The sequence below is a fragment of the Rhodamnia argentea genome, chromosome 6 (assembly GCF_020921035.1).
Source record: "Rhodamnia argentea isolate NSW1041297 chromosome 6, ASM2092103v1, whole genome shotgun sequence".
Classification (NCBI taxonomy): Eukaryota; Viridiplantae; Streptophyta; class Magnoliopsida; order Myrtales; family Myrtaceae; genus Rhodamnia; species Rhodamnia argentea.
The window spans coordinates 6,995,913-7,012,348 of NC_063155.1; the positions used below are offsets into that span (position 1 = coordinate 6,995,913).

The 16,436-nt window shown below is 38.6% G+C and overlaps 1 protein-coding gene across 1 annotated transcript in view; it reads right to left on the bottom strand.

Moving 5' to 3' along the window:
• The window catches only part of LOC115741208 (protein CHUP1, chloroplastic-like), a 26,776-nt gene extending 10,504 nt beyond the window's left edge, over positions 1-16,272 (bottom strand). The window contains exon 1 of the mRNA XM_048280394.1: positions 15,170-16,272. Within this exon, the coding sequence (XP_048136351.1) occupies positions 15,170-15,694 (525 nt within the window). The 5' untranslated portion in view covers positions 15,695-16,272. The remainder of the gene's footprint in view (positions 1-15,169) is intronic.
• Between the last annotated feature and the right edge of the window lie 164 nt (positions 16,273-16,436).

Sequence of the window (16,436 nt, forward strand, 5' to 3'; positions counted from 1 at the left end):
TCAAAAGAGTTTTGTTCAAAAGCCAAGTGAAAATATTCGGATATCCTAAACTCGATGGGAAATCTCTCTATCCTAGTCCTGGTCTCCCATCATTCGTCGTCTTCTGAAGTCACCGTGGGGGCCGTTCTTCGATCGTAAAGCTCTTCGTCTTCGGGGTAGGCGGGTGAACTCACGTTCTCCGGTATGTACGGCTTCACTCCTGGTACATATGGGACGATATACTACGGGACATATGGCTCGGCGAGAGTTTGGCGAATCTTCTTGAAGGCTTGAATATACTCCTCGGAGGCCCAGTGAAGGTCCATCTCCTTGCTCAACTCATCCGGCCATTCCACCTCTTGGAGAAGGGAATCCTTTAGTGCCTGTTTTATGGCATCAATCTTTGCTTGGAAGTGAGCCTTATTCTCCTTGGTTAGTGTTCCATGAGGGAGTTCAAAGGCGTACTCGTCGGGATGACTCGGGGGAGGGATCTCCGCGAGAATACCAAACCGCCTAACGACCCCGATAGGATAATACGCGACCTCTCCAGTGAATCCCATGAGCGGGATAGGTCCTCCATCACTAGTCATAATCCGAGCCTCATACATCTTGGGCCATGTCAATCGCCATCGGATTTGGTCGGGTTGTAGGTTCTCAAGGAGCTTGTACCAATCGTTGAAAAAACGATCAGTAATGAGTGATTGGCACTTAAGACGGGACTTGAGGGGGTAAACGTGTTGGCTAATTTCATAGCAGCCAACACGTAGTTTGAGACTTTTGATATGTGAAGTGAACCACATGTAGAGAAGACCATTTGACGCTTGGAAGGTGATTTTTCGGGCGGATCCGGAACGGTATAAAGCAACTTTGTAACGGTTCAAAGAAAGGAAGGTTTCGGCGAGAATCATGTGGGAATAGTCTAACCGGTCACACACTTGTTGGGCTACATGGATAATGAGAGGATTAAAGGTAGTTTTGAAAGTAGGCAAAAGGACGAACCCGAAGAAGGCTAAGATGAATACCTTGCTAGCACTATAACCAGTGATGATGGGAAGGTTGGAGTAGTTGTCAAAGAGGAACGAGAATGGGAATCTATCAGAGTTAGCCTTGAAGATTTTCTCGATTTCAGAAGTCTTGAGGCGAAGGAATTTAGAAAGTAATTTCGAGGGATCTAGACCTAAGGGAGGGTGAACTAGTTGGTCTTTGAACTCAACCCCAATGACGATTGTATATTCTTCCGGTGCGGGCGTAATTTCCAAGCCTTCGAAATTGAAGGTCGGTGTGGTCGAGTCCCAAAATCATGCCAATGCTTGGATAAGTGTCGGTTGGTATGTCACCTTAAGTAAATCAATAAGATGTCCTAGCCTCTGCGCGACGTAAGCCTGGTTGGTTTCGTTGAGGCGGCCCCACCAAATCGGTAACTCTCCGTGCGGGACCGGAATGACTTGGATATCGTCCTTCCCCATCGAGTCTAGGATAATGAAAATAATGCTCCAAATCAATTATCATGGATTACAAGGTCATGAGACTCATTCAATTCATTATTTCCTCTTGATGTAACGAGGGTCAAGTCCCCTTATTTGATTAAAGAGTATATTGAATGAGGGTTTCAACCCAAGTTCCATCAAAGGATATAATGGATCGAATGGGAATCACAAAGCCATGCAAATGATATGCTCATGCATGATGCTAGCCGGTTCGGTTCCATGTCTCATGCACCGTGAAATGAGGATTAGATTCTCGTCTTGAGTTAAACACGCCAAGTATGAGCTCTAATAAAAATTTCATCTAGATGAGGCATGTAATTGAACGGGAAAATCCGAATGGTTGAGAAAAATTTCAATTTCGCGTTCTAATGCAAAGACGCCTAAACACGACTCTAAAAGGATTTTTGATGTCCATATCTAAAAAAAAAGGATAGGAACAGGTTCTACGGGCGGGGACCCGATATAGACTCGATGACTCGAAATGAAAAGAGATGCCCCAAGTCGGGTCTTCCTGGGACGTTCTTGGTGTCTTTGATCCAGCTATTTCGGGTCATTGTCTTCATCGGATGAGACTTGAATAGGGACCGATGAGGATGCATGAATCCCAGGAGGGTCTTCTCTATCGGGCGATACTTCAATGACCTCCGGTGACTGTCTCGGAGCGGTTCTTGCCTTGTGGAAGGCGTCCTTCAACTTCAAGTAGAGGTTCCACATCCTTTCCTTCCGGTGTTTTCGCTCAATTTCTTCGGCGGACTTAGTGTAGAAGCAATTCGTTCCTCGGATGAGGTTTCACCCGATAAGCTCCTTTTCTTGGACGAAACGGAATGACTGGAACCCGTTGAACGTCTCGGTGGTCGGTAGGCAAATGGTGTGTCACTCGTACTCGAACATTTCTAGGATCTTAGACTGACTTGGGGAAACCATCTCTACTCTACCCGCACTCTAGAAAGGAATTAAACTCAACCATCGAACTTAATGAATGCAGTATGTCATGCAAATTAAGAGCAAGTTAAACGAAAAATTACAAGTAAATTGAGTAGAGAAATAAAGGGATCTTACCAAGCATGCTACCTAATGAATTTTGGTTTTAGGTATACCAACCGCCCATAAACACGCGTATGAGACAAGTGAAGCTTAACTCTAAAAATCGAAAAATGGGATAAGGTGTGGACCTAAAAGGGCTCAAACTATTCGGATCGATGAATTCGTCCACAAGCGCAATCAACAACAAGTGGATAAAATCATCGATTCGGATAGTAAGTGGGATCGAATATGGTCAACCCCAGCGCAAGCCGACGCTAAAGCCTCGCATATCGATTCCCTATCTATGGCTACCTAAATGGGTGGTTCGCAGACTGGGTTTGGGTGCTTTGTGCAACGTGTTGTGATCCTCAAATATGCAAGTGAATCATGCATAACAATTTATATTCAAAACAGCGCTTCAAGTCCATCCATATGACATACATTCCTACTCCCAATCTGCATAAAACAACGTTAAGCACGGACTACACCCCTTATCACTCCAATCTGCAAAACCATATAACACCTATCATGAGCGAATTTACCTCACCTTCAAGAGCATCTGCAGAAAATGCGTTAGAAAAATCACTCAAAGTATTAATTACGGCCTAAGTCCACTTGGAAACCGAAACCCGGAGATTCCGGGTTCGTTCCCAAGCTGAGTCGCCAAGTCTGTCGCGACCCTCTATTTTGGACCCCAATCCGATAGAAGGTAAATGGATTACCGATCGGGCCTTCGACTTCCTCGTTAAGGAGACCTCGGGCCTTTCTCGGCGCGGGCCCTCCGAAGCCCATACCAAATCGCGGCGGGAGTAAATTTTTTTTTTTTGAGTTTTTCGACAATAAGAGTCAATCGTGTTCGACCTTGGTGTGGTCATGGTGGCATGTGCGATGTGTGCATACATTTGGAGTCGCCACGGGTACTTTTTAGAAGGTGGACCGGAAACTTCATTGAACGATTGGGAGAGGTCGTTCGGTTACACGGAACCGGAGATTTGGGTTGGGAACTTGGTTACATCGATATCATTACCGACGCCCTTTCGGTACCTAACACGAGTGATTTTCCTAACTAATATTTCATGCAGGCTCAAATTTCCGGTGAAGGGAATTGGATCGGGGTTTTCATGCAAATTGAAAGACTAATTCTATCGATTACAATCAATAAGGTAAATACGCAATCAAGTGCATGGGAAAAAGGATATCAATTTCAATCAATGGCCTCCTAGTATAGCCCTAAAGGTTTAGGGAATGTGCAATTCGAGGCCGGGGATAGTACGGAGAAATTTGGAAACAATTCGCCATAAGGGCGAAATCATCATTTTTGAAGGCTCGGGAATCGAAACACCCAAAATAGGTCTTGGCCAGTTGATTGTGGCCATTTCCTATTTTTGGAAATTTTTTTTTATTTTTTTTTAGACGACTCGCCATAAGGGTGAAATCGTCATTTTTGAAGGCTCGGGAATCGAAACACCCAAAATAGGTCTTGGCCAGTTGATTGTGGCCATTTCCTATTTTTGGAAATTTTTTTGGAAATTTTTTATTTTTTTTTGGAGACGACTCGCCATAAGGGCGAAATCGACATTTTTGAAGGCTCGGGAATCGAAACACCCAAAATAGGTCTTGGCCAGTTGATTGTGGCCATTTCCTATTTTTGGAAATTTTTTGAAATTTTTTTTTATTGTTCGATATCTACTAATTTTTTATGATTTTTCCCTCCTTTTTTTTTAATTTTCTGAATTTTTTTATTATTATTCGAATTTTGTGTATTTAAATAATTTTTCGGACCGGGTCAACCCGGCCCGCACCTCTTGGGCGCCCAATCCGACCGTATGGGTTGAAAACCGGTCTAAAACGACTTAGTTTTGATTTTATCAACAAACTCCCCCATCGGACGCTCTAAGATGTGCCACGTGGCTTCTCTTTGTGCGTCTGATCCCGATTTAATTAATTTCATTTAAAAGGACTGATCTAACGGTTCTCATGGCGTCACATGTCATAACGATGGCCATCGGATTGGTTTATTATTATTATTATTTAAAAAAAAATTTATATTTTGAAAATCCATTTTTTATGCTTTCTGAAAATCATTTTATATCGTGGAAAATCACCAGATCGTGACACGTGGCTACACCACGGCCGTTCGATCGAGCCATTTATTATTCTTTAGATTTGGCCCCATCCCGCCGACGTGGCCGCCTACGTGGTGTGCCACGTCGGCGATGACCAGTCAACAAAGGTTGACTGGTCGGTCCCTTTGCGGGGAAGATGATCGGCGCGCCCGCCTCGCCAGAGTCGCGATTTTGATGTAAAAAGGCACCCGAAACTCAAAGATTTTTACACCAAAACAAAACTCAACCACTCCAAGCACATACATTCAAACTTCAACCAAAAATGCACCCGGAACATAGCATATTCAACCATCACAGTACCGGTTTTCCAGCCGAGTTACATCTATTCATTTCAATGTCGTAGCAAGGTGTAGAAATCAGCGTGCATCATCATGGGAGTACGAGGAAGTTTACCTACGGGCCAGAATGGCCCGGAAACGCTCACGACGGCGGAGAGGTTGAGTTGCAGGTTCGGACTCGCTGTGAGGGTAATGACGGTCGACTCGGGTGTTTTCGGAAAGAAATGATGTGAAAAATAACATAAGACCCAGTTTAGCACGTGATTTGAGCAAGTTTCAGTAAAAAAAAACTTTGATAGAACAAAGTATGACTGTCGAATGTTATGGATGCCGAGGTGAAGGGTTTGAGCGAAGCTTACCTTTTCGGAATGAAATGGCGGACAAGGTGGCTCAGTTTGTTCACGGGTTCGAGGAGAAGCTATAGGGCCCAATGGCATAGCTTGATGTTGCCTGAGTGCACCAGAAAATGAGCTTAAAGCTCTCGGGTCACTTCCTTTAATGGCGGACCGAGAACCAGTCGTCCCTGCCATCCTCCCCCAAAAATTCCTACGCCCCCTTCTCTCTTTCCTTCCTCTTTCTTTTCTTTCCTCTCTGCCTTTACCCCTCTTTTCCAGTGACGAACAAAACCCTCCTTTTCTCTCCCTCAATGGCTGAGATTCCCTTCGTACATTTTTTGGCCGAGGATTCCCGTACAAAAACGGCCTCGACAGCTCATCGCGTCGTTCGTCGAGTTGCAAAATGGTACCCAATGCGAGCGGGAATGAATTTCCAAGAATGCCCATCTATTCACACCGTTGATTAGGTCCATTTCGGCGATCAATTTCGACATTTTCATACACCGGGCATGCTGCGTGTGTGTGATGGGGTGAATGAAGGAGACGATGAACAGTGACCAGGTTGGTGGGTCAGATCCACCCGACCTGGTTTCACAATTTTTATCAAATTGACTCCCAGATTGGCGTTTTTCCATTAAATTGAAGTTGGAATTGGGTTCTACAGCATGTTTTACATCTAAGAGAGGTATCTTGGGGATTAAATGGTTTTATTTAGCATAAAAACCCCAAATTCAAAGTTTGACCCGGTAATGATTTTTCAATAATTCAAAGCCTAAACGGTCGAATCAAGCTGAGCTATCATCACCAATTGATTCAGAATGATGAAAAACATAGGGTAGTGGTCTTGGGTTTGTATGGGTGTCCATAGGAAAATTTTAATTTTAATATTTGTGAAACCAGGGACTAAATTGTAAAGAATTTGTGCAATCAAGCCCTTTTGGTTGAAATTGAAGAAATTGGAAGCCAAATTGACACAATTGCATTTCAAGGCTCTAGATATCAGTGTCATGGCTTATTAAAAATGAAAATTACAAATTAGAAGACTCGAAGCGGAATTTTTATGCTCGATTCGGATTTACGTTTGTGAAGGAACATAATGACCCGAATCAAATTTTCAAAAATTGAAGTGACCAAAGTGAAGAGGGAATTAAAATAAAAATATCCACTATTTTTTGTATTTTTATGACCACGAATGGCATTTTTTATGATTTTTTTGGGGTATTTTATAATTAAATAAATTCGAAAAAATTATTAAAAATTATGAAAAATATTTTTTGTTCAAAATTGGTTCCTAAGGCTAGGCTGAGGCTTCCAAAGTTGATTTTGCAATTATTTAATTTTTTACCTATTTTTTAATAATTTTATAAAAATAAAATAAATAAAAAATTGAAATAAAGGTAATAAAAAATCAGGTATCAACAATAGCGTTGGAAGAATCTCGGAAATATGGGGCCGGCTTCTTGTTTATGGACCAGCTTGATAGTGTGCGAAAACTTGTTGTTCTTTGTTAAGAACGGACGTTCTTTGTGCTTTACTAATATTTGTTTGACAACTTTTTCATTACTTTTTTATTAACTCCAGATTACGGGACAAAAACTTTTGCATGAGTGCCAAATGAGAAAAGGACCAACTCGAAATGCAAGAAACTGAGCGGTAACTTGAAAAGGTTGTCTATAGAAGACCAAGTGAAGTTTTTAGACATCGAGTATCCTAACGTGATGAGAGTCGTTCTACATGATAGAAACAAGTACATATCCATTTGATTTGTAATTTGTACTTGGATATTTTTGATTTTATAATTTAATTTTCTATGTTGGCTTTATTTAGAATAATGACAGAGAAAATGAAAAGGGAGATTATTAATTTTCACCCCTTCATCATGTATCCCAAAATGATGAGAGTGCTTCAACTTGATAGAAACAAGTACGTATCCCTTTGATTTATAATTTGTATTTGGATATTATTGATTTTATGATTCAATTTTCTATGTTTGCTTTACGTAGAATAATGAATGAGAAAATGAAAAGAGAGATTATCCCGTTTCACCGCTCCATCATGTATCCCAACATGATGAGAGTCATTCTACATGATAAAAACAAGTACGTATTCGTTTTATTTGTTATTTGTATTTTGATATTTTTTATTTTTTAATTTAATTTTCTATGCTTTCTTTACATGGAATAATGAAAGAGAAAATGAAATCTATCATGTGTCCGAACATGATGAGAGTCATTCTACATGATAGAAACAAGTACGTATCTATTTGACATGTTATTTGTATTTTGATATTTTTAATTTTATAATTTAATTATCAACGTTTGCTTTATGTAGAATAATGACAAAGCAAATGAAAAAGGAGATTATCCCTTTTCACCGCCCTATCATGTATCCCAACGTGATGGAGATTATCCCTTTACACCGCGTTGTATTGGAAGATTCCCGAAAATATGGGGCCGACTTCCTACTTGGGGGCCAACTCAATAGGGTGTGGCAACTTTTTGTTCTTTGTTAAGAGCGTAGCTTCTATGCTTTTTTCTAATATTTGTTCAACAACTTTTTGATTACTTTTCTATTAACTCCAGATTACGGAATGAAAATTTTTGCATGAAGTACCAAATTACGAAAGGTTTAACTCGTAATACAAGAAATTGGACAGTAGCTTCAAAAGGTTGTCTATAGAAGGCCAAGTGAAGTTTTTGACATCGAGTATCCCAACATGATGAGAGTCGTTCTACATAATAGAAACAATTACATATTCGTTTGATTTGTAATTTGTATTTGAATATTTTTTATTTTATAGTTTAAATTTCTATGTTTGTTTTATGTAGAATAATGACAGAGAAAATGAAACGGGATATTATCCCTTATCACTGTTCCATCATGTATCCTAACATGTTGAGAGTCATTCTACATAATAGAAACAAGTACTTATCCGTTTGATTTTTTATTTATATTTCGATATTTTTGATTTTATAATTTAATTTTCTATATTTGCTTTAGGTAGAATAATGACAGAGAAAATGAAAAGGGAGATTATCCTTTTTTACCGCTCCATTATGTATCACGACACGCTGAAAGTCAATCTACATGATAGAAACCAGTTTATATCCATTTGATTTGTTATTTGTATTTTGATATTTTTTTATTTTATAATTTAATTTTCTATGTTTGCTTTATAAAGAAGAATGAAATAGAAAATGAAATCTATCATGTATCTTGACATGATGAGAGTCATTCTACATGATAGAAACAATTACGTATCCATTTCATTGTTTTTTTGTAGTTTGATTTTTTTGATTTTATAATTTAATTGTCAATGTTTGCTTTATATATAATAATGATAGAGTAAACAAAAATGGAGATTATCCCTTTTCAACGCTCCACCATGTATCCCAACATGATGGAGATTATCCCTTTTCATCGGGTAGCGTTGGAAGAATACCGAAAATATGGTTCCGGCTTCCTCTTTAAGGACCCGCTGAATAATGTGAGACAACTTTTTGTTCTTCGTTAGGAGATCGACAACTTTTTGATTGCTTTTTGATTAACTCCAGAATACGGGACGAAAACATTTGCATGATGTACCAAATGAGGAAAGGCCTAGCTTGAAATGTAAGAAATTGGATAGTAACTTCAAAAGGTTGTCTATAGAAGACCAAGTGAAGCTTTTAGACATCGAGTATCCCAACATGATAAGAGTCATTCTACATGATAGAAACAAGTACATATCCGTTTGATTTGTTCTTTGTATTTCCATATTTTTGATTTTATAATTTAATGTTCTATGTTTGTTGTATGTAGAATAATTACAGAGAAAATGAAAAGAGAGATTATCCCTTTTCATCGCTCCATCATGTATCCCAATATGATGAGAGTCATTTTACATGATAGAAACAAGTACGTAACCGTTTGATTTGTTATTTGTATTTCGATATTTTTGATTTTATAATTTAATTTTCTATGTTTGTGACAGAGAAAATGAAAGCCTATCATCTATCTCAACATGATGAGACTCATTTTACATGATAAAAATAAGTACGTATCCATCTGATGTGTTATTTGTATTTCGATATTTTTTATTTTATAATTTAATTTACAATGTTTGCTTTATGTAGAATAATGATTGAGCAAATGAAAATGGAGATTCTCCCTTTTCACTACTCCACCATATATCCCAGCATGATGGAGATTACCCCTTCGCACCGGATAGCGTTGTATGAATCCAAGAAAAATGGGGCCGGCTTCTTGCTTGGGGACTAGCTCGATAGTGTGAGATAATTTTTTGTTCTTTGTTAAGGGCATAGTTTCTTTGTTTTTTTCTAATATTTGTTCGACAACTTTTTGATTACTTTTTGTTTAACTCCAAATTTCGAAAATAAAACTTTTTGCATGAAGTACCAAATGATTAAAGGTCTAACTCGAAATGCAAGAAATTGAACAGTAACTTCAAAACGTTGTCTATAGAAGACCAAGTGAAGTTTTTAGAAATCGAGTATCCCAACATGATGAGAGTCATTCTAGTTGATAGAAACAAGTACATGTCCATTTGATTTGTTTTTTGTATTTCGATATTTTTAATTTTATAATTTAATTTGCCATGTTTGTTTTATGTAGAATAATGACAGAGAAAATGAAAAGGGAGATTATCCATTTTCACTGCTCCATCATGTATCACAACATCATGAGAGTCATTCTACATCATAGAAATAAGTACGTATCCGTTTGATTTGTTATTTATATTTCAATATTTTTAATTTTATAACTTAGTTTGCCATGTTTGCTTTATGTAGGATAATAACAGAGAAAATTAAAAGGGAGATTATCCATTTTCACCGCTCCATCATGTATCCTAACATGATGAGAGTCATTCTACATGATATAAACAAGTATGTATTCATTTGATTTATTATTTTTATAATTTAATTTTCTATGTTGCTTTATGTAGAATAATTACGGAGAAAATGAAATCCATCATGTATACCAACATGATGAGAGTCATTTTACATGATAGAAATAAGTATGTATCCGTTTGATATTTTATTTTTATTTCAATATTTTTGATTTTATAATTTAAATATCAATATTTGCTTTATGTAGAATAATGACAAAGCAAATGAAAATGGAGATTATCTTTTCACCTGTCTGTCATGTATCCCAACATGATGGAGATTATCCCTTTTCACTAGGTAGAGTTAGAAGAATCCCGAAAATATGGGGCCAACTTCTTGCTTGGGGACCAACTTGATAGTGTAAGACAACTTTTTGTTCTTTGTTAAGAGCGTAGGTTCTTTGTTCTTTTCTAATATTTGTTCGACAACTTTTTTATTACTTTTTTATTAACTCCAAATTACAAAACGAAAACTTTTGCATGAAATACCAAATGAGGAACGGTCTAACTCGAAATGCAAGAAATTGGACAATAACTTCAAAAGGTTGTCTATAGAAGACCAAGTGAAGTTTTTAGAAATCGATTATCCCAACATGATGAGAGTCATTCTACATGATAGAAACAAGTACGTATCCATTTGATTTGTAATTTGTATTTGGATATTTTTGATTTTATAATTTAATTTTCTATATTTGCTTTATATTGAGTAATGACAGAGAAAATGAAATCCCAACATGATGAGAGTCGATCTACATGATAAAAAAAAGTACGTATCCATTTGATTTGTTATTTATATTTTGACATTTTTTATTTATAATTTAATTTTCTATGTTTGCTTTGCGTAGAATAATGACAGAGAAAATAAAATCCATCATGTATCCCAACATGATGAGAGTCGATCTACATGATAAAAACAAGCATGTATCCATTTGACATGTTATTTGTAATTCAATATTTTTTATTTTATAATTTAATTATCAATGTTTGCTTTATGTAGAATAATGACAGAGCAAATGAAAAGGGAGATTGTGCCTTTTCACCGCTCCATCATGTATCCCAACATAATGGAGATTATCCCTTTTCACCGGGTAGCTTTGGAAAAATCCGAAAATATGAGGCCGACTTCTTGCTTGGGGACCAGCTCGATAGTGTGAGACAACTTTTCGTTCTTTGTTAAGAGCGTAGGTTCTTTGTTATTTTCTAATATTTGTTCGACAACTTTTTTATTACTTTTTTATTAACTCCAAGTTATGAAACGAAAACTTTTACATGAAGTACCAAATAAGGAAAGGTCTGAACTCAAAATGCAATAAATTGGACTGTAGCTTCAAAAGGTTGTCTATAGAAGTCCAAGTGAAATTTTAGACATCGAGTATTCCAATATGATGAGAGTCATTCTACATGATGGAAACAATTACGTATCCGTTTGATTTGTAATTTTTATTTGGATATTTTTGATTTATAATTTAATTTTCTATGCTTGCTTTATGTAGAATAATGACAGAGAAAATGAAAATGGAGATTATCCATTTTCACCGCTCCAGCATGTATCACGATATGATGAGAGTCATTCTACATGATAGAAATAAGTACGTATCCGTTTGATTTGTTATTTGTATTTCAATATTTTTTATTTTATAATTTAATTTGCCATGTTTGCTTTATGTAGAACAATGACATAGAAAATGAAAAGGGAGATTATCCCTTTTCACCGGTCTATGATGCATCCCAACATGTTGAGAGTCATACTATATGATAGAAACAAGTACGTATCCGTTTGAATTGTTATTTTTATTTCTATATTTTTTATTTTATGATTTAATTTTCTGTGTTTGCTTTATATAGAATAATGATAGAGAAAATCAAAAGGGAGATTATCCCTTTTCACCGCTCCATCATGTATCCCAACATGATGAGAGTCATTCTACATGATAAAAAGAAGTACATATCCGTTTGATTTGTTATTTGTATTTCGATATTTTTTATTTTATAATTTAATTTTCTATGTTTGCTTTATATAGAATAATGACTGAGAAAATGAAAAGGGAGATTATGCCTTTTCATCGCTCCATCATGTGTCCCAACATAATGAGAGTCATTCTACATGATAGAAAGAAATACATATCCATTTGATTTGTTATTTATATTTCGAAATTTTTGATTTTATAATTTAATTGTCTATGCTTGCTTTATGTAGAATAATGACAGAGAAAATGAAAAGGGAGATTATCCCTTTTCATCGCTTCATTATGTATCCCAACATGATGAGAGTCATTCTATATGATAGAAACAAGTACCCGTCCGTTTGATTTGTTGTTTGTATTTTGATATTTTTGATTTTATAATTTAATTTTTTAAGTTTGCTTTATGTGGAATAATGACAGAGTAAATGAAAAGGGAGATTATCCCTTTTTACTGCTCCACGGCTGCTGTGGTGGCCTCTTCATCTTAGCTTGAATCAGAAAGATTTTGGAAGGGAAAGCAGTGAAGGAGAAGTGTGGTGAACAAGGAGGAGAGTAAAAATGTTGCTGCGACTTTAAATATTCTAGGATCAAGTACCTGTATAATGATACTGTGACAAGTCTTTTTAGTTTAAAAAGGAGAACCTGTCCTCTAAGTCTTGTTAAATTCGCGAGTTAAGTAAAGTCGTATACTTTTATGGGCCAAAAAATGCAAACTGCATTAACTCGGCTAAACATCGTTGGTAGGGGTAGAATCGGTGAAATCACGATTTTAAATTGCTAAAAATCTCAAGATTGCGAGTTGGCTCGCATTGAATTGGTGGTGGCCGTTTCTCTTGTCCGGTGCACTTTGTTTGGGGCGTTGGGCTATCCCAAAATCAACTAAACAAGCCCATGAGGCAATAGTGAAACGGTGTATTGGACTGATGCCCAATTAAATAGAACTTTGCTATCATGATAGTCTGACGGTATTGTCATTATTTTTGACCTCGCGATTTTTCAATTAATGAGTACTTCATGCAAAATACGTGGTGATAGTGTGTAGATTTACGGTAAAAAAAAACTGACAGTGCTATTAGACTGTATGTAAGCTTTTTCCAATTAAATAAATCTTAAATGAAAAAAAAAAAAAGGAAAGACAATAAGAAGAGAATGCAAATAGACATGGTCGTCGCTTCCTGGTCATACGCAAAGCTAGAGTTCTTGCTTTCTTTTCGCAAATGGTAAGAGGTTGCACTGATCGACCACCAACAACTGCAACAAAAAGTGGCGCGAACTCTGACTATTTGGGACTGGATGAAGGAAATTTGTTGATTTAATTGTGTGAGCAGAAACTATTTTTACGTCCGATTAACTATTTTAGAAAAGCTAATGCAATTTTTTTTTTGCTTGAGCGAATTTGTATTCTTTTGGGCAGAGTATTACTGTTAGAATGGTAGTTTTTTTGAGTTTTATTAGTGTAATGTTCAGTTATTACAATTTTTCGTTTTTCCTACAAAAGAGAGACAACCGACTTTTCATTATTTCGCAGAAAGTTTTAATTAGGGACTCCATTACGCCCAAATTATGAATATGGAACGCTTGGGTATTCTTTTTTCTTACATGGAATTAAGTGTTTGTTTGGACTTAAATAAAAGTAAAAAGTGCTTTTTTTCCTCCAAAATTTAGAATGTTATTAAAATATCAAAAGAGTATGGATAAATCGTATTCGAATTGCAAAAAATATGTGAGCTATAAAATTTAGCTTAAGCAAAAAAAAAAGTAAAAATAATTCCAGACAGATGCTAATTAGACAATAATCAGCTCGTATTGCAATATCATGGCTAGGATTTACGTTGTCACATTCGGTTCAATGGGCTGTCAACCGAAACACAACCCAAGAGCAAAATCTTGGTACGAGCAGTATGAAGATGAAGATGATGAAGGCAGAAACAAGGCTTGGCGAGCGGGCTTCAATCCAGTTCATCTGCCCATATCGCGCCTCCGGCGATCCAGCTGGCCCGATCTTGCTGACCGCTCGCTCATTCGTCTTGTTTTGTTCTAATTCATCCGTGCTCTGATGACTTGAACTGGTTGCCGCCGATGCGGTCACAGCCCGATGCTTTTTCTCCTTATCTTTCTGCATGACCGATGTTGCATTGTCCCTGGACTCTCTACTCGGCATCCGGCTCAAGCTCCCGTCATATATTTCCCTGCTAAAGGGTTCCATCTCACCAGGTGGTAATGGATCTTCAAACTCCGGTTCTAGATTCCTAACGCTAATGCGATCATTGAAAGATACCCTCCTCTGGCAGGAGCGAATCTCTGGGCCCGGGGATTCAGCAAGATCCTTCTTACTTGTCTTCCTAGAAGCATCAGTAGCGAAATCCCACCGTGCTTCGGGGACCATCAATGTTGAAAATCTGTGGATTAATCCCGCCCTCGCTGAAGATCTTTTGCTAGGATGAGACCTCTCTGGTGATGGATCCACCATGACGTCCCCCTTACTCCTGTTCCACCTCTTTATCTTAGCGATCAGGCTTGATCCCTTGCTTATGCTGCGTCGGCTGCCTGAGGTGCTTTCGAGGGTTGAGCCCGTGCCATTGATTTCGTGGCTCTCCGCGGAAGTCTCAGACAAATCAGCGCGGTCGAATGCGGCATGAGCGGCAGGTTTCGCTTCCTGCTGTGACCCGAAACTCCAATCCTCACTAGGATCGCGTCCAGGAGCGCCTGGTGGGATTCGGTACTCCTGGATTTCGAATCTCAAGCAAATGTTGAGCCATTTTTGGTACACCAGCTCTTCCACCATCCCGAATCTCTGCTTCTGCAACGTCTCTATCTGCTTCAAGAGGTCTTCGTTCAGACATTTCAGTGCGCTTGCCTCTTCTTTGACCTTGGCGATCACTTCGCTCTGCGAGATGTTTAGCAGAAACCTGAAATTTACATGGAGAATGGTATCCGATACAAAAGATAAAAATCAACGAATGTACGGCTTGAGATCCGAACAGAGTTTCCTCAAAACTAACAGATCCAAGAAAGTTCGCGCATGTTTCGCTTCTCTCGGGCAGAAGCAGTTGGTCGTAGACGCGTAGAAATGACAAGTTCTCCCATACCTCTGTCATTGTGGAAAGGGAGCTGGTTTTCGCCTGAGCAGAATTCAACTTGAGCGCTACCTCCCGCTTTTCGAGCTCGAGTTCCTTGTTCCTCCGGTTCATCTCCAGGACCTCCAACTTCAGATCCTCCATCCTTTTCATCTTCTTCCTGTTGATCACGGGTTCTCTAGATGACTTCTCTTTACCGTGGAAGCCGTGGACTCTCTCTTCGATCATGTTCAGTTGTGCCTTCATTAGGATTTCGCCGGCATTCTCCTTATCCTGCCACTGCTTCATCGCCTTTTGCGCCGCCTCCAGCTGCTTCTCTGCCACGGAGCTCTCTCTGATTTCCTTCTCGAGATCGCTTTTCTCGGCCTCGAGCGAGCTGACGGCGGACTTCAGCATGTCGGCCTTGGATGATCTGACCCTTAATTGCTTCTGCAAATGTGTGATGAAGGAACGTTGTTCTCTCAGCCCATAGAGCTCCAACAGCTTATTCTCAACTGCTATTTCCCTTCTCCTCTTGTCGTTAAGCAGACGCTTCATCCGTTCTGCTTCATCGAGGCCATTCGGATTCTTGCCTTGCCGGGCAGTTGCCCATTGCCAGTTCGCATCTCCAGTGTCGTTCTCCTCCTTTTACTCGACATGGCCAATTTGCCGGTCTTCCTCTCCTGAAACTATGCGAACACCATCAATGAACTAGTAGAAACAAAGCGGAACCGACTCCACTGAATTCCGAATTAACTCGGGGGAGAAATTCTCGAAAGATAAAAGGGAGGAACAACCTGATGATTCAAGACGGGGTTTCCGTTTCTTCGACGGCTTGGCGATGGCATTACCGGAAACTGCAAGAGCTGCAACAGTAGCGAGGATCAGCAAGCTTGCTCTGATTATCATTGTGATGGTTCCTCCACTGATGCAGCCCAACAGCTTTGAGCCTCCAACAGAGGCCTTGGAAAGCTCAGAAATTCCGCTCCATATCTCGTAGCTTTCAGCATCAAAATGACATATCTCATCTCCAATCAGCTGTCAATTTTGGCTTTCAGACCGCAAACATTAGATGCTTTTTGTAAGAACTCTGTTGAAGGACCAGGGCGAGAGAAGAAGAGCGCACATAACATCCACACAAGTTCAAGATATTTTCTTCTTATCCCTCCCCCTTCTTCAATCCTGGAAGATCTTTTACTGCTAAGCCATTAGATTTTTTGTGCAGGATGATGCAGAAAATCAACCGTCAAGAATGGTCGTTGCAGGTCTCGCCGCCTCGAATCGACTCGCCACGGCGGGC